General features: G+C 39.8%; 1 protein-coding gene across 3 annotated transcripts in view; it reads left to right on the forward strand.

Moving 5' to 3' along the window:
* EFNA5 (ephrin A5) overlaps positions 1-25821 on the forward strand; it is a 209180-nt gene that overhangs the window by 61617 nt on the left and 121742 nt on the right. The window contains exon 1 of one of the 3 annotated variants that reach the window (XM_088653136.1): positions 8446-12258. The exons of the other annotated variants lie outside the window; for them this stretch is intronic. Within the exon in view, the coding sequence (XP_088509262.1) occupies positions 12191-12258 (68 nt within the window). The 5' untranslated portion in view covers positions 8446-12190. Of the gene's footprint in view, positions 1-8445; positions 12259-25821 lie in introns of those variants that run through there. 3 annotated transcript variants of the gene reach the window in all.

Raw genomic sequence — 25821 nt, forward strand, 5'->3', positions numbered from 1 at the left:
TGATTATCTTGTTGAGCAGATACAGGCTTATAACCATCTCTGCTCTGCTGATCTGCCCATTTTGGCATATAAACCATATATACATAAATAATAAGATGGCACCTTTGTACCTGTTTGTGTTTATATATGTAGTAGCATACAGTATATTATATACTAATGTACAGTGTTTATTAATGGTAATATATAAAACTAGATATTATCAATATCCTTCACTAGGTACCTGCTTAATTTTTTTTACTGTGTAAGGCAGCTGGTATATCCTTATCTAAGTTCACTTCCCAAATTAGCAACCCAGATGCCAATTACTCTCTTTCTAATTCCACCTCTGTTAGTTTCCCCAGAATGACTCAAACTTCAAGATTTTAAGTACTCCCTCTGGTCAGGGACTCACTGGATGGTACAACCCACGCCTGTTTAAATATCTTGCCCAGGAAGGAATATTAGTAACCAGAATACAGTTCTTATAATATTCTGGGTACAAGGAGGTTTTTTTAAAAAAAAACTTTTTCACAACTTTGTGAAAGGTCAGCTTGGACGGCTCCATAATTTCCACCTCCCAAGCCCATCTGGTCAATCTCTCTACTTAGGAGCCAAGATGAACATGGGTTGAACAATACAGTTGGTAGCCATGTTTGTACAAGAATCTTGTCCACATCCTTAGACTTCAACAACTGAAATTCACCCAGTAACACAAAACACAAATTCTGGACACAACTTTAAACTGATCTGTTGTAATCTTGGCATCTGATCTGCAGCAGAGATAAGCAATTTTATGTTCAAAGTGCTTAGAAAATGTGAAGGAGCTCTCAGGAACATGCATATCAGGGTTGGAGAATGCCCTCAACCATTTGGATCGGCTCCACTAAAGGCACCCTGTGTAACCAGTGAGGAATTTCTTTGCTGCTGCCACCACTGCACAGAGTAGGGCTTGATAATGAAGTTCTAACTACGTTTTGTGACAGTCATATTCACGGAAAGGGTTTTGCCGCTTACATGGAAGGTATAGACTGGAAGATTCCGATGTAAGAAACAAGTTCACAGTGACAGCTGCCAGTGAGCACTCTTACAGCTGGCACACATTTTTATAGCTTTATAAATCCCACTGATGTCAGTTGAGCTCACATTGGTTCTCTAAGGAAGAGGCTGCTGTTTAGATTTGCTATTTTCTTTCGCGCCAGTGGGGAGCGTGGCGGTGGTGGCAGGAAGAGCTATGAAGCTCTGCATAATCTTTTTCATTTGGCAAGTCTGGTTTTGGACACCAGAAAAACCAACCTCCCTCACCTGTCCCTCATGTGAAAATGTTTGGTAATTAGGATTGTCAGTGGTTAACTTTTACTTCTTAGGAATATTTACTATTACCTATTTCTAAGTAATTGGAACTAAAGGCTGTACACTTCCTCTCATATGCGTCTTGTTCGTATCCAAAGATAAGTGCGCTCTCTCTCTCTCTCTCTCTCTCTCTCTCTCTCTCTCTCTCTCTCTCTGTGTGTGTGTGTGTGTGTGTGTGTGTCAGTGGGGAGAGAGTTAGTCACAATCTCTTTCATTGCTTTGGATAATGTCTGGAACAATTCTTTGTATCCTCACAAGAAATAAATATTAAGTTTACATTTATTATGTGATACTAATGTTACTGAGAAAAATTGAGATTAGCTAGCAGGGTGTTCAGCTATCCTCAAAAAGTATTTTCTTTTTAATCTATAAATATGTAGCTCACAGATTTTGAAATATAACTTTACAGATTTGTTTAACAGCCCACAGCAGCACAGGATTTTAAACAGACTATCTATCTATATTCAATAACCTTATTTTTTTGTGTATCTGTGCATTGTCATAATGAGTTGAGAAAAGATACCAAAGTTTTTCAAGCAAATTCTGCTTCAGAAGTGAAATTCTTTGCTGTCACATGTTATTACCAATGTTGCTTTACAACAGAATATGCTTGCTTACATGAAAAAATGCCTTGATTATTTTTCTGAGCTTGCAGGATAACAAGAAAGGCATTCAGTTTAAGAACTGAGCTGTTTTCTTAGAAGGCACAATGGGTATGATCCTGCTTCTGTTGACATCTGTAATATTATTCCTATTGACGAGCGGAGCTATGATTTTTTTATTTATTTATTACTTTTGAAGCTGCCTGATTTGCAGCTTTGAGGTCTCTGGCAGGACTTCAAAAGAGCAAATATCTCTTCAAGTTAAGCAGTGGCTTGTGACATGTTTCTATTTGCATTCTTAGTATATTTGATAATTTTCTCCATGTATTCTTGGCAAATTGTTGCTTTTTTTTGTTGTTCTGCATTTTCTGTTTTGGAATTTGAAGCACTTTTCTTTTTCCAGGTACACAAACTTTGTCATCCTAGTAATTACACCAGTTATCAACCAGTGCAGAACAATTTATGGTATAAAACAGTATTAACTTACCTGTTGTGTGCCTGATTAATTTTTTTTAATCTTTATGCAGTTCTCAAGTATTGTTATGAAGCAGAGAATATTATGATTACTTTACAGTGTAAAATTTAAGGTTTGACGCTGTCTCTGAGAAGGCTGAAGGAACAAACAGGATTACTTTGGGGACATCAAAAATGGAAATAAGCTGATCTTGGTAAAACAATGTTTTGCTTGGAAGCGGTGGGAAAGTTGTGTGATGCTTGTTACTTAGTTGAACCATCTTGCAAGTGTCTGTGAGGACTGGCTAGGAGCTTAATGTTTTTAGCATGCTGACTTCCACTTGCTTATTGGTCATTTCTGATGCAGCATTTTAAAGAAGTGGAGTAGTTTATATTGTCTGCCACTATACCGGAGCGTCCACCTTCCCTGTTTAATCAAATACCAAGTGACAAGTATAACTTCAATGTCTAAGAAGGAGGCTGAGGTTATTTAGAGCTCCTGGCCAAGAAGATTGCATAATGTTATTGGGAAGGAGAAATAGAGCACCACTTCTACAGATGTAGTCTGACATAATTTCACCACTGGCAAGTCACAAATCTTTGATGGTAAAAGAGGAACTGTGTGTCTTAAACTACATTGGTAGACAAAAAAAAAACTGCATGTCAGTTGCACTGAGTTGAGTTCTCTAGATTTCCCAAAGAAGTAAATGCAGCATTACAAGTGAAAAATCATGAACAGAAAACTGACTGTTTTAAAATAATGAATAGTCCTTCATCATGATGATTTCTCTGATTCAGTTTTGGAGAGGTGTATGAAATCCTTGGTTCAAGCCCTGGTGTCTTCAGGTAGAATAGGGAAAAGCTCCTGACTAAATCTTGGAGAGCTGTTTCCGGACAGAGTAGAGAGAGTACTGAACTAGATGGACTAAAGACATGTTTCAAGATAAGGCAGCTTGCTGAGTTTAATCTAAACATTAGGTACATAATAGTTAACTTTATGAATTTTCTTTTGCTCATAGAAATCCTGAAAACATGTTTGCACAATTTGTCTCCTGCCAGGCCAGAAACAACTCACTCACACTACATATTCCATCGTGCTAGGTGTTCAATAAAATGAATGTCATGAAGGGTGGGTTAAGCACCTGTTCTCATTTTGTAAGCACATAAGTGTTCGTACACCCCTATTAATTTGCTTATTCTCATGCCATACATCTGGCACATGAAGCTGTTTACAGAGTGGATTATCTCCCTGGGTTGTTTTACGCACACAAATATGTATTTCCTTAAGGCCTGAACTCTGTACCCTAATTTATACGGATAGCCTGACTTCTGCATTGACACTTGAAACACAATGGTGCGAAACACACAATTGATGTGAAGTGGCATTATACTGTTTCAGTATTTCAAAGTATGTGAATTCAGATGGTGAAAACAATGAGCACATTTGTTCCTGTTTCTCAGACAGGGACTTGCACCTGACAACTTTTACACCACATTTTTTTTTTAAACTACAATGCCTATTCATTGAAAAAGAAGGCCAGACTGGTACTCAGGAGATGCCTGAGACCCAGAAGAAAAAGTTACAAAATATTGTGTGTTGTTGTTTACAGCTCCTAGCCAAAGCCACTCCAATGTATCATCAATGTCCTAGATTTTTCTCTCATATGTCAGGCCTCTCATATGCACCTAAGTACATCATCTAACATAGATACTCAGCTGTGGCTCACCCAAGAAAGATACAGACACATTGACTAGGTCAGGTTAGTCTCTACACAAAAAGTCAAATGAAAAGATAGCAACATTCAAAATGAATGGAATATAATTTCAGTCTCTCACGAGATTCTGTTCCTGACCTCATTCGTCATACTCCCAACAAAGGGAGGCTCCAGTGTGAAATTGCTGAGCTGGGATTTGTCAGGAATTTCTGTTCTATTCAAGCTTAATTGGGTCTCTGCATTTCTTTCTCATTACAGCTGTAAAGTTAAAATAGTATAACTAGAAAGATGGTATTATTGCAGATATTATGGTTGTGAATGTTACACCATTTCTTCATGTATACATGTGGGATCTGCATAGAAATGTCAAACTGCTAACTAGTGCCTTTCATGTCTTCTGGTATCCACTATTTTTATTTTATTGTATGCATTTATTTTAGGGGAACAGACCTACAGGAGGGCTGGACAGGGAGAGGCTGGTTGGCACTATCTTGGGCCCTGCCTGGCCTGCTCTCCCAGACAGAAATGAGAGTTTGTGTTTTGTCTGCATCAGTTGGAGAGTTGGGCTGATTGCTGTGTGTGACATTGTTTGATTGCTGGCTGAGTGGTTACAGCTGGGATGTGGGTGTGGCCCAGAGCCTGCCTTAGTATAAGGACAGGCTCAGCTGTAAGCAACCCTTTTGGGTCACGATTTTGGTGAGGTGCAAAGGTCAGCCAGGATACAGAATTGTATCCCAGGCACTGTGGACATCAGGCTTGTGATTCTTACCCAGGATGAGAGCCTGGGAGGGTGGAGGTTTGGACTGGTAAGCATTTCTTCTGAGTAAGACACACTGAGAGGAGTGGTGGCATTAAAATCTTCCACCTGACAGTGTGGGATGTGCCTACTACTAGGCCTTAGTTTATCATCTATGCCCCAAATTTCCCAGTTGTATTTGGCAATGCCAGATAACAGTGCTCGAATAGGACAGGTAGCAGGATTAGAACAAGATTTTGTTCTAATATTGACCATTCTAATTACAAATGGGATCTCGGACATAGCTGGCAGGGGATGGGATCTCTGGCACGGTTGGAGAACCCCAGAGAATTCTGGGTAAATTAAGTATCAGTGCAGAGGCTGAAAACTGGGTAGCCTATACAGTCATGCCTACCTTGCGGCAGGCTCATTTTGCAGCTTGCGTTGCATCCTCTAGCAGCTGGCCAGCAGAGTCATTTCGGAAGGTCCAGAGGTTACTGACTGTGTGAGAATGGCCTCCATTATGCCACTTCTCTACACACTTTGAGGCTAAAGTTGCTCAAGTTCAGAATGATCTACAGTCTGCAGTTGTTGCAATTACAGATGAAGTATCCAATGTCTGTGGGGATGGTTTCAGCTTCAGTCAGCTGATATGGGCATGGTGGCAGTGGCTATCCTCTTCACCTCATACCTCTTGGCTTATTAATCTTTGAATTCTCTACCCACTCCAAACTCTTCAGGATGGCAGATCAGGGATTAGGATTGCTTTTCCAATAAAAGCAAGAAATAAACCTCCAGTTTGTAAAGAGTTGATGCTCTTTTCCAGTACTTCTCAGCCATAGAACATTTCATAGTGAAGGAAACCCCACTCTTCGTTATATTGCTTCCTCTGAAATTCTATTGAGGACATTGCTTTTCTTATCTAACGTGTATTAAACAATAATTGGAATGGTATCTTCCCCTCTTCCTCTTATTGCACGTATTTACAGATAGTTGAGGAAACATTAGGATTTCCCTGTTATTGAATGCTTATTTTGCTGTTGCAGTATATCTTTCCCACTCTGCACTTAAAAATAGTAATTCATAAATGTAAACAGATAAAGGTATCTTCAACCCTGGAGACGGTTACAATTATAAAAATCAGTTTTTAGTTTATGTAATCAGCCATGGTAGTTGGATGGAGAGTGAAGGCACATTTTGTGAACAGCTATCACTGCAATCTAAGAGGGTTTTTGTTTTGTTTTGTTAAAGTCTTTGTTCATGGCAGAAGAAGAAAATCCATAGCAATAAATCACTGAATACCAGGTGCTCTGTTGGTAGGGGAAATGATTTTCTCCACTTGGTCAAAGAGGTCAGCTTTATATTGCAGGAAAGGCCTTTCTTGAGTACAAAAAAGGGCACACGTTGCATCAGAATAGGGGTCAGCAACCAATGCCCATGGGCTGGAAGCGGCCTACAGAAGTCATTTGACCAGCCCCTGAGCTGAGCCGGTGGAAGGTGCATCTGTGCATGCGGAGACACCGAAAATCGCAGGTGCGTGCACTCACATGTGCACACAATCCAGCCCACAGAGGGATCTCCGCAGGACCAATCCGGCCCAGGCAAGATAAACCTTGCCGACCCCTGTATTAAAGCTACCACTGGACCCAGTTCAAGGTATTAGTACTACGTTCACACGCCATTTAGGGTTTGTCCTTAAGCTTGCATCTGCCAAGATCAACCATTTCAGACCCTTTGGTCGGCAGGGGAGGCTTTATTGGTGGTGTGACTGCTGGGTGTCGTCCGGCAAGTGCTGACCCATGACTAGGCCGCCTTGTTGGTGTTTCCATATATGTACTACTGTGCTTGTGAGGTGCACAGAGAAACCAGAGGGAGGTATCGGTGTGCAAGTGTGAAGTGGTATTGAGTTGAGTAGAGGGGAGGGGAATGTTGTATCCTGGAAGACAGCATGGTGGGTTGGCTGGAGCACTGAACAAAACCATCCCACATGGCAACATTTTTTTCAGGTATCACTTAACAGAAATAACAAAGGAACATGTTTTTCCCCCCCCTACCATGACATGGATTTGGTAAAAAGTGTTATTGGATTCCTGATTGGGTTACCCCCAGATGTTTGGTGTACCTCTAAATTAATTTGATGAATAAAACTGCAGGTTTTGATTGTTAAAAAAGTGATCACTTGACAAAAAAGCACACTGTATCAATTAAAGGGAAGTCTGGTACTGTGATGTACTAGTGTTCATTTCCTTAAACAATTTTCTAAACTGGTTATCTGATTGCCATAACTGTATCAGTTATTAGGTTTTAGAAGAGCACATTTATTGTGTTGGGATTTAGAGTATGCTTATCTTTCCTTTTATAAAGCTGGGAATGAAAAATTATCTTTATCTAGAAAGGTTGTTCCAAAGGGTGGGGGTGTATTAAAAGAAGATAAAATTGACAGTTGTTCTGTTCTTACAGCAAGCTAAATATAGCTAATTTTTTTGGCTTTCATTCAAGTTACTTAAGGTTGAGTAACTTGTTTGATTGATATTTCAAGATGGTCCTATAATGGCTGGGTCAGTGTGCATTTAGTGGGTGATTTTTATTGTGAGTATTAAGGGACAAATGTCTCCATGCTTTAGAAGCCACAAAATGCACAATCAACTGTAGAATAGAGGTCTTCTGCAAAATTCATATTTGAACATTCTTGCATCTTATGCAGTTGCAATTAATTTCATTGAAGATCCCAATAGAAGGGAGAAATTGCTCTCACTGTGTGTAGGAACTTGGTATGCAGAATTCCCTGTAAATGTCTGTGATTCAGTAATTTTGCTTCCCCTTCTATTGCCATGGAGAACAAGATGAATCTAAAGCCTCCTCTGAGCCTGGAGCTGAAGAGGAGAAGGAACAAAACTTTCTGCCCCCACAGTCCAACAGGTTGGCTGAAATGTGGGATTTGTTTTTTTGTAGAGCCATGACAAACCTCTGACCTCCAACTGGAAGCTAGAAAAGGAAGGTGGAGATTTGTGCACCTGCCAGATACTCCAAGTTCACAATGTCAATTGAGTGTAAAAGCAAAGCAAGCTGATGGGCTTGCTTTTCTTTTGCATCCAATGGACATTGGGTCGAAGGAAGAAGCAGAATTATGTGGCTTTGCCTGTGCTCACAACAAATACTCAGGGTGCACATTACTCACAAAGGCAGCTCTGAGCTAGATCGGGAAGGTGAAACTGTCTAGGTTCACTCCACACCCAGTGGTTACTCCAGATTGGAAGTGCCTACTGTGTGCAAAGTCAGAACAGGCTCTGCCCTTCTCCAACTGCTCTTGGGGGGCAGGGACTTGTTTTCTGTCCTTTTCCCTCCAAGATTTAGTCTTCATTCTGGAGAAAAAGAGCAGGAGATTTTCTCCTTAACTTGTGCTTCATTTCAGACACTAACTACAAGGTCAGGGACAAGACCATGTAACTTGGTGATGAGAATTTTTTGCTTGGCTCTGCAGCTGTTTTTGCATTTTGTAAGGATAAATATTGTGTTGTGAGATATATATATATATATATATATATATATATATATATATATATATACTGATTAAATGTACTAGTTATGAATTTTTGTATGCAAGAGATTATCTCAGAGATGTTTTCTCTTTGATTAACTACCCATGTCTTCCACTGGACAGACCAATGAAAGACTCTAGTTTCCCATTTTACTGTATTTAAGGATTAATGGGACATGGTGTCATGCTTTGTCAATGGACAATTTTTCATTTTAACATTTTCAAAGAAGAGAAAGTGCCCTGTGCTGTGGCTCTTTACCATTTTAAACAGGAATGTCCTTCAAAGTCTCTTCCAGTGATGCTTATAAATCAAAGTGAGAGAAATGGTACATACTGAATTTAAAATTAATGCATTTTTAATATGCAAGTAGGCTTAACTTTTCTCTGCCTTAAGCCCATCAAGATCAAACTCAAGCAGGCATTCACACCCACAATTGAAACTCACCAACCTTTTTCTTTAAGTTAACATTGGTCCAAACTCTCCCCACTGCTTTTGTCAATAGATCTTTTAAAGGCAGGCATTAAAGTAGAGTTTGCATTAGCCTTTTTCTCCCAACAGCTTCAGGCCCAAGGGCTTCTTTTAATAGGCATTAGTAAGGGACCAGAATTGGTTAGACGTTTGTGAAGGAGACTTGAAGTTTGGAACAGAATTGTCCTTTATAGTTTTTCCATGGGGGGAAAATCTTCTTATGAGAATAAAGGCTTTAGACTAATCTCCTTCCATCTGGAAAATGGAGAAGCCAGAGGTTGTTGGCACCAGGTCACATCCCTTATGTAAACTGTCAAATTCTTTTCATATTAATGGCGTATTAGCTTAAACCCAATGAAGGTGGTTTTCATTTATCAGTCTTATTTTGTGTTCCTTGCAAAATTGGATGATATTGACTGATTATATGTGTTTCGTGGTCCAGTTTGCAAAACAATTTCTCTTGTTTTATAAATTTGTTGACTAGAAGTCACATTATCTTGGAGGTTTCCCCCCCTCCCCCCAACTGACTATTATAGCTAATTAACTTGAAAGGGAGCTTTAGACTGCTATTCCATGCAATGAAATGGTCTGTGACATATGTAATCTTGGCAGTGCAAAGTCCTGGAAGTATGCCAGCATTAAAATATGGGAGATGTGAGGAAATTAGGCGACATAGAAGCTTAAGCAATGCAATTGATTTAGTAGCATTCCACTCCACACACACCCTTGCTAATTTTGTCTTGCTAGATCAGGCATCCCCAAACTTCGGCCCTCCAGATGTTTTGAACTACAATTTCCATCTTCCCCGATCACTGGTCCTGTTAGCTAGGGTTCATGGGAGTTGTAGGCCAAAACATCTGGAGGGCCGCAGTTTGGGGATGCCTGTGCTAGATGTTTGGTTGGGGAAGTAGGGAGTCGACATTTTCTTGTAACTGTGACCATATAAAGCAGGCACCCCCAAACTGTGGCCCTCCAGATGTTTTGGCCTACAACTCCCATGATCCCTAGCTAACAGGATCAGTGGTCGGGGAAGATGGGAATTGTAGTCCAAAACATCTGGAGGGCCGAAGTTTGGGGATGCCTGATATAAAGAGATAGTAATTGTTGATGCCTTGAGTTAGACCTTTTGATAGATAATGTAAGGTTCAGATAGTACAAAGTATATTAAAGTTTACTTGGTCTTGTTCTGCAACAACATTTAATGGTGATAGTGGTCAAATGTGCATGGAATACTTTGTAAGCATAGGGCACAGTTGAACCGCTTTGATTTCCTTTTTGCTCACTTTCATTATTCATTCTTTAGTGAGAATAAACAATTGTGACTACTGGCATTTTCAGCTTACATGCTGCTCAGTAATCACTAGAAGCCGGTACTGTATAGCATAATAAGCCTGTCTTTTTGCAGTCTTCTCCCCTTGCTCAGGAAACTGTAGCAAGAATCCTAAGGCCAGAGGTTTGTTAGTTTTTGCCCACTCACTTTGTCTCTGCTCATTCCTAGGTTGGATGGAAACCAGTATAGTTTTAGGGAGGTTTGTACAGCTTAAGATTCACTAGTTTGTTTTGCCTCACTGTGACTAACAGGCGGAGAGTTTGCTCAGGAAACTATGGGATGGTTTATCAGTCAGTGAGAAGGAAGAATGAATGGTCCCGAAAGATTATCAAAGCTCCTGCCATCAGGTTAAGCGACACATATTTTTTACACTGGGTTTTTGTCATCCTAGGGACATTGCTGACTGGAACATATTAGCAGCAGTTTTCCTTAAGTAAGCGTTTCCAATTGATGATGGTGGGAATGTGCTTTCAAACAATCTCGCTGCTTGTGTTACACCAGATTTTCTGTTAGAGCCCTGGGATTCTACGGCAGTGGTGATGAAAAGGGGGAAATGTAATGGTGGGGCAGAAAGATGTTGTTATGTAGTATCAATGCAAATTCTTTGGCAGCTGATGGCTAACCTATGTAAATATGGATGTGAACTGGACTTAAAGTTGCCCTTGTCTTAATACCCTCTCCCAAGCAATTATAGACACTGTACCATTTGAACTTTTATTCTCCGATCCTAAACAAGTGTTCTTAGAAGGCAGCCCCTCTGATTTCAGTAGGTTTGAGTTTTGTGTAAGTGTCCTTAGGATTTCACTTCTAGCATTTCATAGAATTATAGAATTGGCAAGGATCCCAAGGGTAATCTAGTCCAGAGTTCTGGAGGTGGAAAGTGTAACGGAAGTACAGAGTTCTGTACATTGGAAAGCTCTGAGATCTCTGTGATGGGTGCTTTAAAAAAGAAAAAGGAAATCGAGCTTCCTGCCTACTCAACGTCAGTGCCAGAATACATTTTGCTGATTTTTATTAGACATTTTGTACTTAAGAAAAAAAGTGCACCTATATTAGCAATAAGCAGGTGCTGTGTATATTACAGAGAAACTTGCTTACATCCCTTTATATTATTTAAAAACTTAGGTTTCAGGCCAAGAATACAAAATCCTATGTGAGAAGCAGCTCTCTCACTGTGAATCTGGTTCCATTTCTCCACAGCCCTTGTGACTTAAACACACACAAAAATAGTTGGGTCAAAACTTTATGCTTTGTTGGAAATCTCTAAATCTGTACTGTTGGATGAATGTTTTTGTCATTGTCGGAAATTCAGTTTACTCTTGTGCATGTAGTGAGTGCGGATATTTTGTTTCATATGCATGTTGTTAGAAAGCCCCATTTTTGTCAGCAAGAGTGGTTTCCACAGCATTCAGCAAAATATTTGCACCTGTGTCTGTCACATATGATGCTGTGAATGCTGAGTGCACAGGTTTGATGGGATATCTGGGAGTTTGGGCTTGGGTGAAGCAGCTTTTGATGAAGATTTGGATGCAAACAATGATTTGTGACCTGGTAGCTTTGATTCGGCTCGGGCTGTATCAGATGCTTGTGGAGCCAGAAACAAAGTGAGGAAGTTCAGAGTTGAAGCCAGCAGGGGGTGCCATTGCTAGTTAAAGCCAAGTATTGTATTAATATAATACCATGAAAGAACAAGAAACCTCTTACAGTCAATTTGTACTCGTCTACCCTTTTTTGTTAGATCAAACAGCTGCCGCTGAAACATTTTCAGTTACACTTCCCATCTCCAAAAGAAGCAGGTACAGCCCTATTGTTTGATCATCTGTGGCTGTGCAGCAATCGGTGGAGAATGCAGCCCAAATGTGGCAACGCCAGTCAAGTCAGTCATCTCTCTTTAAAATCCCTTTCGGTGCAGTTCTCTCTGTGGCAGCGTCTCCCACAGAGGTTTCCCTTCTAGATATTCCAGAGATGTGCAGAAAAGGGGAAAAAATATTCTTCAGGGATCCAGAACAAGTTACCAGATGGGAGTATATCCGTTACATTATGTAGCTGCAAAAGAATGTCAGATCTTTCATCCCTTGGGAATAAGGTAAACCCCTTACACTGTACGGGAGGAATGCTCTGAGTCCTCTTGTCTATGCTTGAGCTCCACACTATCTCCCTGTGGATGTGAGGTTATGAAAGGTGTTAGTAGTTTGATCAGGAAAGTTCCACTGAATGATTACTCAAGTTTATTTTTGTAGCCTGGGGGATACTGTCTGGTTTATACGCTATTTGTTTAGGTAGCAGATAACTTGACAATTTTTTTTTTAACCATCAAAATGAACAAAGCCTTCTTTCATTCCATTTCTTGGAGACTATGCCCCCCCTCCTCCTTTTCTTCTTCTTCTTCCTCTTCTTCCTCCTTTTGCTAAATGATGTGGGTGTAGGAGGAAATGTTTTACTCTACCAAGACAGCAAGTTATCAGCACAGTGAAAAGTTCACTGGTTATGTGATCAGAGCTTGAAATCACAGTGAGGATTATCAGCCAGAGCCTTGGCTTGAAAGCTTGACCCAGTGAGTTCCAATGCTCTTTGCCCCTGCTGGATTAAGAGCAAAGTGAAGGTTGGAGAATTTCACACTCTTGCAGATGTAAACAGAAGCAACTCTGCAGGCTGTAGGTTTTTTTAAAATGAAACTTCATACAGAACTCAACTTGCCATTACATGGCAGCAGCGTTTGGTAAGAGCTGCTGCTGCTGCTTTCTTAATTTCTCCTTCTTGGGTGATTACAGAATCCAAGAAGGAAATTTGTGGACAGCTGCATACAGAAAGAGAAGAGAATTTATTGAATTATTCCTCACACGCATCTGTGGAACACTTACACAGACTCTTAATTGTAGACATGTGGTTTGTCAATAGCTTGCTGCTGAAAAAAAACCCAGTTTGCCACTGTTTATTATATTTGGATTAATATGTTTATTACACATACTTTTGTGAATTCTGCTACTTTTGTAACAGAAACACAACAGAGCCTGACCTCAATGAGTTCCTCATTTTCCTACTCCTGTTGAATTAAATTATTGCATTTGTACTATTTTAATACTGCTTTTCATGTACTGATAAAATGCATAAATTTGGAAAGCCTCATTATTTTAATATTGCTTTGAGTCAAGTAAAAAGGAAGCTGTCTTAATACCAGGTCGGGCCAGTGGCTCAACTTTCTCAGTACTGTTGATGCTGATTGGCAAGAGACTTTTCTAGTCATACCTGGAGAAACCAGGGTTAAACCTGGGATCTTTTTGCATGCCACTATTTGCATTTCCCTATTTGAGCACAGACAAGGGATGACTTTTAATGGATCAGAAACAAGTAAATGTTTCCTTGTGATATGGCCAACAAAAGAAACCACAAGCCCTGGTTTCTATGTAACACTAAACCTTGGGGCTTGGTTTTGTTTCTTCTGCATGCTATCGGGGAAGAGCAAAGTGTGCAAGTTGGCCCATTCAAATTATACTACAGTACTAACTTGCTTACTGTGACTTGCAGACAGCCATAGTGAATTGCCAGCCTTTTAAGGGAGCGAAAAGCATACAGCTCTCTCTAAAGTGTTGTGAGAGCTCAGCTTATTGCAAGAAGTACGTTTTGCAGCCCTGTTTTGTGTCCATTTTAAACACCACAGTTTAGCAGCCTTATGACATACAGTGGTACCTCGGGTTACAAACGCTTCAGGTTACAGACTCTGCTAACCCAGAAATAGTACATCGGGTTAAGAACTTTGCTGCAGGATGAGAACAGAAATTGCATGGTGGTGGCACAGCAGCAGCGGGAGGCCTCATTAGCTAAAGTGGTACCTCAGGTTAAGAACAGTTTCAGGTTAAGAATGGACCTCCAGAATGAAGTAAGTTCTTAACCCAAGGTACCACTGTATTCAGTCCAACGTTCAGATCAATATATTTCATTTGAAGTAAAATTTAATTGTAAAAGCCATTGATCATGCCAAAAATATAAAAACTTTAACAGTTGAGAACAATTAGTAAAAACATTAATAAAAATGACTAAACAATCTGTAGATTTAATAAAATAACCCCTTTCCATACCGTTCATCAGCCTTTAAAAATTAATAATACTAATGCAGTTTTGCTACTGCAGCAGCAGCAAAAGTAGATAACTTTGTATTACAGACCATCAGCAAGTAAATACTCTTTCTGTTGGTAAAATTCAAGAGTCTCTTGTTTTACAGTTTGGGCTAAGTACTTTATTCTAATGCTTTTGTATATTACAGCTCTCGGGAACCTGTGGTTTTTCCTGGTGTTAAAATAAAATCCTCATCATTCCTGAGCACTGGCTTTGCTGCCTGGAGCTGGTGAGAGTTGAAGTCTAACAGGATATTGAGAGCCACAGATCACCTATCCCTAGTACCTGTTTAAATAGCACTTTGTTCAGGGCCCAGCTTGTGCAGATTCAAACCTACAGGATGTGTAACCTTTTTGCTAGGGCAGTAACTGAAATAAAAAATGTTGGAGACACAGAGAAGATCTTGGACTTTCTGTGATCTTGGTTTATTGGGGGCAAACAAGTTCATTACAGAATTGCTCACAACTGTTTATTTATAGCCACAGATTATATATACTGACACATAATAATTCAGTAAATTAATAATTAATGCATACATAACAATAATTAAAGCAAGGAAGGAGGTAGGAACTGTAATATTATTTTATAATAATAAGTATAAGTATAATTATAAGTAATATTATTTTATAAACTCCTCCCCCCTTTAATATTGCTTTGTCAATAGTCTGCTTGGCTTACCGTAAGTAATGCAAGTCATTATATATTATTTGGTGATATTGGGGGGGGGGATTTTAAAAAACAAACAAACCAGCTCACATCAAAGTGTCTTACTCTGCATATTGCAACAGTGGGGAAGCAGATTGCCTGACCTCCATTAGGGTGGCATGACATTGCCTCACACAGTTCAATCGATGAAAGTTAGTAGATCACAGTGAATCCAAATAACTTGGGACATTGTTGCTTCTGGGATTTTCCCATGACATGTTCCACAACAAGCATCCTAGGCCTATGAAAGACTTTCAGAAGACAATTGGTAAGGGGGGTATGCTTATTTGCCTAGGCCTGGCCAATTTCACAAGTAAGCCTTGCCCATTTTGTGTGCTGTGGACATGACATGCTGAGCTCTTAAGTGGAGTAAAAGTTTATCTGTACATCCACATTCAAGGTAAAGGCTTTGATGGTTCCGCTGTGTGTTTTTAAAAATATGATGCATATGATAATGCAGCTAGTAATCTATGTCTTTTAGTAATAATGAATGAGTAAAAAATAAAGTAGGTGCCTCTTTTTAGTAATAGCATTAAAAATAATAGGTCCCTCTTTTTTATTTCCTGTGTTTCCTGATTTTTCCCCATAAGCTAGAAATTGCTCTGAAAACCCCCTTTTCCTTTAGATCTAAATGTCTCTAGCATAAATTGCTTGTAGATGGAGTTGAAACCAGTCTATTTCCATTGTCTGAATAGAAATAGGCACATGAATGCCACAAATTAATCAAATCCACAGCAAGAATAGAAAGCTCGCACCCACTTACACATCTCTGAAAGCAGCTTTGAATTTGAAGGAAAGAACCTATCAAATGTACTTGAAAAATGGTGAGTTTATGAAGGCAAGTGAATTGAACGGCTTGACTGGACCAGTATGCCACCATGTGTCTGGGAATGGAAGGATAGCTGTGTGGGTAGAAGACAAACAGTCTGTGAGATTTTCTCCTGAATGATCTCATTTAATTGATTGATTTCTACTAAGGTCATAAATGAGCTCCTTGCTGAGTTAGGGTTGGAGGTCAAAGTGTAGTGCCAGCTGCCTAGCCAGCCAGAAAACAATAGCAGCTTCCTTCTGTATATAAAAAAGAAGCATTCCAGTGCAATGTTTTATTAGACTTCAGCGTAACCTTTCTTTTTACATGCCTCAGGATTCTCTTCAATAGAAATTATACAGTGTCACTTATAATTAACCTCTCCCTATCCATTTGCACATGAGAGTTTCTAAAAATTGTCGGTGAATATTTCACAGCAATCACTTCCAGCATTTCTTTTCCTCTTTATCTTTTGCTAGTGCATCACTCCTTATTTATTCTTGGAGCTTTGAAAGAAATGAGATGTGTAATAGCCAAAGCACAAGCAAGAATGACATAGAATTCCTCTTTGCTGCGTTGTTTTGCTTGAAGTGTTGATGGTGGTTAACATACACAAACTATTTCAAACTTTCAGCCCAGCTCATGGCTTTAGTAGATTTGAGCATGCAGTTTGCATATGAAGCCAAAGCAGGATATATAATCAAATAAAACAGGACATGTGAAATTTATGTCTCTCAATGGCCAAAATGACTTATTTTTACTTGGAGGCTATAATAAATGAAACTTGAGATCAGATTTTCGGGGGCGAGGAAATGGAAGTTCAATTTAGGATACAATCCCATTCTTTACAGTGAGGAAAAGCCTCGTGTGGTGCCCTGGTCATCTGAGGTGAGATTGAGGGCTACGAGAGCAGCCTTGGTGGTGGGACCAAAGTTCTTTCCAATGTGGTTTGTCTGACGCCTACTTTATTGTGCTTTCAGTGCCAATGAAAACATTTTTATTTTCCAGAGCTTTTTAGATGCAACGTTAATGTTGCTTTTCTTATTTTGTGGCTTTTTTTGGTATTATGTATCATGTTGTTTTTGTAAACTGTCCTGGAAGTAGGATATAAAAGTATTTAAAATAAATTAATAGATAGCATCCTGCTTACTGACCTGTTACAATTATGCAGACTTTGCAACTATGTCTTGGGGCTACTGATACACTGCTATTGGCCTCAGAAATCTGCTGGAACAGCTTTGCCTTCTAACCTCAAGCTCCAAGTCATGTCAAAGGTCATATTGCAACAAACCCAAGAGGGTAAACCACAAAGCAAGGAGTGTACAGTTTCTCAAAGACGTGACCTTCTTCTATTTGTGCTCCTGGAGACTCTGATATAATGATGGAGCTTAACAGCTTGTAAAGGCACAAACAGCTTGGGGTTAGCTCTGTTAAACAAATGGCTGGCTCACATTACTTTGTCCCGATCATATTTATAACTTGATCTCCAAGAGAGAACTGGGGTGGAGACTGTTGGGGAAGGGTTCATGAGCATATTAGAGCTTCTGCAGGAACAGTTAGAAGATCATTACTCTTGAAATGTTTAGAATAAAGTCTAGTTATTGTGACTAGACAGATTCATATGGGCATAGGAAAACAATGTGTCAGAATAAAAAAGCAACTCCAAATGGACCTACTGATCCCCTGAAAATTGTTACCTTTCTTAGTTCAACCCTTAATAGAAGCTTGCATGGTGTTAAAAGCACATACCTCAACTTACTAGCTTTTTGTATGCAGAAAGCTCTTTGAATTTTTTAAAAATCCCCTGACTTATGAGGAAGCCTTGTCCTAGATCTTTTCATTTTGGATCCACAGGTTCCAAATATGGGGAGGGTTAATTTGCTTGGCACCTGCTACCAGAACCCTAATAATGATATTTTGATGTGTCTATAGATTAGTCAGTGTTCCTAAATAGGACCAGATCTCACTCAGTCATTAATGTTCACTCCACTTCATTTGCTACAACTGCCAATGAATAGGTGTTGTCTTGGTTTGAACCCAAGGAGGAAATCAGTAATTTTAAATGAGCAGAAATACTGTGTTAAAAGCCTTCTAATATATGTGATAATGTGTGAATAAGTTACCTTTATAAAGTAGCTTCAGACCTACAATTTATAGATAGGTTTCTGAACCAGCATTTATACCTTTTTTAAACAACAACAACAACAACAACAAAAATTTGGTGTGTTTCCATGGTGTTAGTTATTTTCTAATTCTTTCCAAGAAGTTGCTTTTTCTGTTTTCATCTGAATTATTTGGAAAGTGGGAGGTTGTGTGAGAGAGCTTGGTGCTGACTAAGGGTCAGGTATGCTGATGCATGTTTTTGTTGTGTGTGTGAAATTATTTTAACACAAATTGTTGCAAATCTGTTGCAAAAAGGCAATGTGTTGAGAGACTTCTGTTGTGTGTGTTAAATTATTTTAACACAAACTGTTGCAAATCTGTTGCAAAAAGGCAATGTGTTGAGAGACTTCTGGCACACGTAGCCAAAGGAAATACAGTCAGTCTTCACAATGATAGATCATGTTGGAGGTTGTGAGAGATATTGCCAATGTTTATGATGATATTTTGTTTTTACAGACATTTGGCATACTGTATCTCCTGTTCTTTATGTGGGAACAAAACATGAAACCTTGACCCCTCTCTGTCCTCTCTTAGTTCCACCTATAAAATGCTTATATGGTAAAGTCCTTTTGAAATATTATTTCTCATTACAAAATAGTAGTTGGAAATAGAGCAGGCACATATTGATGCCTTAGATCAACATGATAGAGCAGTCATCTTCCAATGGTTTCATTGTCTGAATTTTCCAAGATTTATTAGATAGTAAGTTTGTAATAAAAATACATTCATGGTACTTGTACCTGTTAATTGCTTTTGCATAGTATTAGAATAACACCCACAAACTGCACAGACATACAACAGGGATAGTGTAAGTGTTTAGAGTTAGACATACTCGTATCACAAACAAAAGATCTTTGTGCTCCACATTAATCTTTCGAATTAGAGCTGCTGCTTTATTCAAAGGTGCATACTGAAATTAAGTCTCCTTGATTAACTGCGCAATCCTATACATCTACTCATGTACACGTCTACTTAGCAGTAGGTCTCACTGAATGGTATGAGGCTTGCACCACAAGGACCTGAATTCTAGTCTGCCTGAAACACATTTTCCTGAATGCAAAGATTTGGTGACTGAGTTGCACTGAGCCATGCCCATTATTTTCTTTGTGCTGCAAAGCTGAAGAGTGCCGAACAGCTGCTTGTGGCTGTCAGTGCAGTAAAGAGACTGTTTAGCAGTTAAACAGCAGGTTAGCACTTTAGCAGGAGAAGTGGTGGCTGGCTACTCATCCAACACTTGGCATATCTGACAGATCCAAGTGTGTCTTAAGCCTAACTAATAGATGATGCTTGACGTAGCAGCTTTATAAATAATTATTGGACTGTGGAAGACACCCCCTTTATCCGAATACATTGCAAGAGGTAGTAATTTATTGTGAATATATTGCTTGGATAGATTAGCAGTGCTTAAATTTGGAAAATTGTAATACTTTAGAAATATATCTTTTTTATATATAAAAAATAAGACTTTAAAAACAGCTCTGCATTTTTCTCAGCTGGTGATCAGTTAAAAATAGCCATTACACTTGGCTGGAAATCTGGAGAACAGATTAAGCTGTTACTACAATATATAGGTTTCCCTTTTGTAACAAGTCGCTAAACACTAGTTATGACCAGTTTCCATGAAAATTCAGTGCTTTGTCCAAAAAAGGGGGGAAATTATATAAAATGCAAAACCCCCACCTTTTTTGAAACTCAACTTGATCAGAAACATCACATTAAGATTGCAAGATTAATTTTATCTGCAGAAAAACATATTATTGCTACTTACTATCTCCACCTATAGTGAAAGCAGCTGAAAACTAATGGGAGATGATTCTCTGCTTCAGTGACTGTATAGTTTTTTTCATATGACATCCAACAGGTTGATAAGAGAATAGCTGTCCTAAGGCTTTATCAAGGAAATGCAATGGTGCTGCCTGTTTGACCAGCAAATCAGTCTTGAAATTTCCAAAATAAAATAGAAAAATTCCCTCTAGTAGCACCTTAGAGACCAACCAAGTTTGTCATTGGTATGAGTTTTCGTGTGCATGCACACTTCTTCAGATCAGATCACACTTCTTCAGATTGTTCTGTTGACTAATAAGTCAATGGTATGCTAAGCTTTATAATTAATATGTTTTAGTTTAACTAACTTGAGGCAATGCAGGAGACCTCTGTTTATATTGTCATTTCTGCTGCTTAGACTTGTCATGCTTTTAAAAATGATGTCCTTATTTCTGAATCATTTAGTTCCTTACCAATAACAAATCTGCCAGTATAACCATTGCTGTCTTTTTCAAATATGCCTGTGCTGTAAGATTAGGGATTGCAAACCTGTGATCTGCCAGAGGTTGTTGCACTCAAGCTCCTATGAGCTGCAGTGAGAATGGCCACTTGTCAAGCATGGGGGGAGGTTGGGTTCGACCACATCTGGAGGTTCAGAGATTAGCCACCTTTGATGTGGATTGGGACTACTTACATTAAAAGCCTATTTGAACAATGTCATGCTTATTCGCATCATACAGGCCTTGAACATCAATTGCAGGAAATTACAATTACAGAAGTCAGGTGCTTGCCTCTCTCTCTGCTGAACAGTAACAAGAGCCCATGGGGGTCCTAGGCAAGCACACAGGGTCTGTGCTCCTTTGGAGAACTGAAGACATAGTGCAGACTGTAATTGCTTTAAGAAATATGGTTTATTTCTATTTCACCTATTCACACCTTCAGCTTACATGGTTTAAGAGGGACTTATATCCCACAGCAGTGTTGCCCTGGTTCCCGAGGCATCTCTGCAGCCAGCCAGCCCTAGATGGATCTCAGCTGCTCTTCTTACTCTGCCTTCCTCCCAGCCACCCTTGCTCCCAGAACAGTTACCCTGCCAACCTTCCAAACCCCCAGTCTCTGTTCGCACCTCAGGGCAAGGGGGAAGGAGTTCTGTTGTATTGTTCATGTCCCTCAATTGCCCTCTCTTGTCCCTCTGTAGTTCAGCCACAGGAATTCCAATGCAGCTTGCATTCCCCCTTCACAGGGGCGTAGGAAGATAGGGGCGGTGCGCCCCGAGCAATGCGATCCCAGGGACGTCATCGCCACTGCCCGCCCCGCACCCAAAATGCGTGCCCCGCTCCTGCGCGCGGCGCCCCCGCCCCAAACGCGTGCCACGTCATTGCGCACTGTGCCGCACCAAAACGCATGCCACATCATTGCGCACGGTGCACCCCGCCCCAAAACGTGTGCCCCGTCACTGGGGGCAGCGTGCCTGTTCTCCGCCCCGGCGGTGGAGCATGAAGCTCCGCTGCTTCCCCTTCATGCCACAAATAATCAAAATCCTTGCATTTATTAATTTCTAAGGTTTAGGGGGATTCCCTCCCTAAATCTACAACAGTACTGTTCACCAGTAGGCTTTTAATGGCTACAGCACATTTGGTAGCCATTGCAGGGACACTGTAAAATGTTTGTGGCAGTAACTGTTCTGTGACCACAACTTACAGAATTTGCTCCGTATGGCAAACCTTGACCACGGCTTGATCTTAGTGTGGAGAGAGCTTAACCACAAGTCTCAGTTTGGCTGACATGCTAAGTCAATGCTTTCCTTGGGTTAGGTTAGTGTGGCATGGGGATAGATAGGACCAAGGAGGAGCAATGCAGTTGCAAGCTCCCTTCTGGGAGCTCACATGTTTTCACAATCTTGCCTAAGACAAGGTTTGGCTTAGCATGTTTTTGTGAACCATCTCTTTGTGTGAAAAGCCTTTTCAGCTGTAGCTGTGAGGTAGAGGAAGATACTTTTTTCATGAGAGTGCCATGTGGTAAGCTGCTTACATACATGGCATTTTTTTATTCTACAGTTCTCGGCCTACTTCTATTGTATATGAAGTGGAGCTGAACTTCAAATACTGTTTTGGCTATATTTGGACTGTGGATGTCTACCATAAAATCACTGTTCTGCGTGTGAATCCTAAATGTGTAGGCAAGCAGAGTTGTTACATTATTGAGATAGCTTGTGCATGATATGCCAAGAAACCAGAATCATTTGTTTATGCTAGAACTTGTACATTAGGAGTAAAGAAAGGGGAGTATGTGTAACCCCCCCCCTTCTCCTTGGCTGCCAGTCCCTAGTGTGGAATCAGGCACTAGATAGGAAAGGAATAGAAGTGGGTGCTAATAGCAGTTTTAAGTGCTCTCCATAGCATGAAAAGTGTTATCAAATCTATAGTTGCAGCAGGCAGCATAGTCAAATGAAAAGATTTTGCATAATTGCTTTGAAAGGCTATATGGTTGACTGGATGAGATTTGCTTTAGTCATATTAGAAAGCTGAATTCTATTTTCAATTCTGCCTGAAACGATATGGAGTTATTTTTTCATTATTGGTGTGTGTGTGTGTGTGTGTGTGTGTGTTCTTGCAGAAACAATGTAAAAGTCCTTGTCTGATAAGCCGTGCTTTGTGCAAGAAATGGAACTAGGGTTATTGACTCTTAGCCTGGTGACCTAATGGAAGTAAAAAATGCAAACCCTCCTTCTCCTTCTATTCTAATTATTTCCCTTCTTTTTATTTCAGTTTGATTGTACCAGCTTAAATAACTTTGTAGGATAAAAGTGCTTTAAAGAATTGGGCTGCTTGGTGAAGGGAAAGTGGCACACGTGGCAAATGATTGTATAGTAAAGTTAAAGCCTTCACTATTAGAGAATTCTTTTACTTGTAATGCAAACATACATGTGGTGCAGTGTCCGCATTCTATGAACACTCTCCCCTCCAGTGGTTTCCAGCAACTGGTACCCAATATTTCTCCAATCACGTAGGGTATTGCTCAGTATGTTTTGCTATTAAAATAGTGAAGTTTACTTGACGTAAGTAGGGCATATTTTTCTGTTCTTCTCCGTATTGTAGGTCCCTCCAGTTTCCTAACCAAGGAATGCTTTTGCCTCCCCTACTCGACTTCAAAATTTCCAGAAACTTTACACATCTGATTTAATTAGGTATCAAGAACAAGTTAATCATGTACTGTATAGAATATACACTCCTGGAAGTTTTTGAACAACTGTACGAAAGCTGACTGTTTTTGAAGCAAGAGACTTGACTAAGTCTCTCTTGAATGCTGTGACTTGGAATGTGTTCTGTTTTTTCTTTGGAAGGGGGAAATTGTATAATCGATTGGCAAATCTGTTACTTGCATACTGAATCAGTTTTGAGATAAACATATTTCTTTATTAAGAAATCCACATATGTCTCGATTTTAAGTTACTCTTTACAGCTGGGGTGGGGAAATCCTCCAGATGTTGCTATGCCACAACTCCCATTATCCTTGGTCATTGGTCATGCTTGTTGGGGCTTATGGGAGCTGGAGTCCAGCAACATCTGGAGCCCCACAGGTTACCACCCTTTCTTGCTTAGTTAAATGTAGGAAATACCATGAACATAAAAAATGCACACTTATTTGAAGCAACTGTATCAGAAACTGACACTTGGATAGGGCTTATTGGTTCCTTTCCAGCTCTGTGATACTATGCATTAAATCTACATGACTCTTCAAGTTGCTTGTTATCCTTAATTCTGTATTGTGATGCCTGTCATCTTTGTGGTTTATCAACACAAACTCCCTGGACACATTCACCCTTGACACCCAGGCAGAGAGAAAGACTTGGAAGGGCACAAGACTAACTAGTTTTTTGTTACGGCAGTTGAGGCTCCTGCTGGTCATAGGGTCCACATCTAATTATCAGGAATGCTGGAGTTGGCTTGAAATCTTGTAGTTGAAGGCAGACAGATGACAATATGATGAATTACCTGCTTGGATAGCAGTTGTTTTTTTTTAGGGGGAGGGAGAAGCATGCAGATTTCATGTCCCTGGCCACTTCTTCCAAGCAAATGTACACACAGTGAGATATTAAATGTGCATAACCATTGCATGTGCATACAATCTGTATGTTTTATTCTGTGTAAAAGTACATTCCATGGAATCTGCAGGAAACATGTAACATTGGAAGCATTCCTGATTGAAGCAGAAATTCCTCAAAGTTGCTTGTTTTTCAGGTGCTTCCTAGCGATCTGTTGAGGTCCTCTACTTGACACTACTTTCTGGCAAGCTGAAAGATCTGGGTTCCTAGTCAAGAGATCATTTCCACTGGGTGATCTGTGGTATCTGCATTGCTGATTTGAGATGGATGACTGTACTCAGTTACTCATTTGAAGTTATGTCTAATGTTTTCATCCCTGATTCTTTTTCTTTGCCTGGAGCATCACTGAAGGAATTCAACTGCTGCTAAGTGCTCTTAAGACATTGGGTGCCTGACTGGTCACTACCAGACTCAAATTTAAGAGGTTTATGATTAAACTGGTAGACTTTTACAGTCCAGGCATCTCCTAGTCTAAGGAAAATCTCATGACTAAATCAAAAAGAATTTCAAAATACCATATAGCAGTGTTTTTGTTTTAAAATAGCATTGGGGTAAGAACCTTTTGTTAAATTATTGCTGTGTTTCATAACTCATACTTAGTTTTTCGGTCTGAAAGTATTGTTCAGAGTAAGAAGCACTAATAAATCCTAAGAACTATTGGTAAGCTGCTTTCCATATAAACAGTCCCTTATTTTCAAAAGTGTGCCACTGAATCTTAGGTAACTCTGTGAGTTGAATAAGCTAATCAAAGCAACCGGATGGCTCAAATCCCTCTTAATGTACTGCTTCGGACACAGTGCATATGCTTTGCAAATAAATACCGAATTAGTGAGCTCCTGCTGGAAGCATTCAGTAAGAACAAGTGATTTGTCTTGCTTATGAAAGGCACATATATTTTCCCCTTGTAGTTGTTTGTCAGCTTGCACGTTACTTTATTTATGAATTCAGAGAGGGCAATTGCCATTTTTCAGCTCCTGAGCAGATGTGCTAGAGGCGGTCAAATTGATCAGCAGAAATAAATGCAGCACAATCACAAGGGTTGGGAGGAAGAATGGCTATTGTATCATCTTCCTCCTCCCCATTTCCTATTAATGACTGCTTTCTGTAAGGCTTTCTCCAGGTTGCAGGATGAAGAAAAGCTGCAAGTTTTCAATTGCTTTGAGGCAGGTAGTTCCTGCACCAACAGGAGAAGGGCAAATGCAGCTTTCTGAGAGAGACCTCTTTGTTGTAACCTTTTAAAGAGCTATTTAGAAAAGTAGTACTCTATTTAATTCTCTGTGTTAGCTGAAAGCCCACAAGTGCAAAACTATTGTTAATTACAATTATACCTCTTTCCTTGGTAGGTACTTGTTAACTTGTTTTTTTTGTATGAATAGAGGTAAGGGGGGGAAGGAGATTTTGACAGGTTTTGTCAAAATTTTGGATTTGAAGAAAAACAAGATTGGAAGAATATTGATTGCACAAACATTAGTGTACTCCTATATAGTGCAAGCCCCAGGGAAGTCAGTGAATGTGATTCTCAGGTCAGTTGTTGCCTATAAGGTCTATTCTTGCAGGAAGTATATATGTGGGTCATTTCATTATTGTTTGGAAATTATAGCTGAATTCCAGAGGAATCTCCGGAAAGCTGCATGTTAGTTTATACAGAATTGCAGGTTTATAATCTGAAAGACATGCTACAAAAAGAGTGAGGGATGGGCAGGGGATTAAGTTAAAGTTATTTTTTAAAGCCAGCTTGAATGGAGAGTGTTGAAGGGGAGGTATAATCCAATGGACCTGTTCTCTCAACAGGGTAGAGAGGCCTTGCAGTGCCATTTCTCCCTTTGTTATAGCCTGATAGAATAGCTTCAGCTAGATGACAATTGAAAGAGAAGCCTGATGTAGGGGTGGTATTTTGGTAAAGCTGTAGATACTCTGCAACCCCATGTAATGTAGACACTCTGTCTTTATTCCAGATCTTACAGTCATACTCCATTTCAATTATCACTGCT

Source organism: Zootoca vivipara, chromosome 10 (assembly GCF_965207765.1).
Source record: "Zootoca vivipara chromosome 10, rZooViv2.hap1.1, whole genome shotgun sequence".
In the NCBI taxonomy this organism is placed as follows: domain Eukaryota; kingdom Metazoa; phylum Chordata; class Lepidosauria; order Squamata; family Lacertidae; genus Zootoca; species Zootoca vivipara.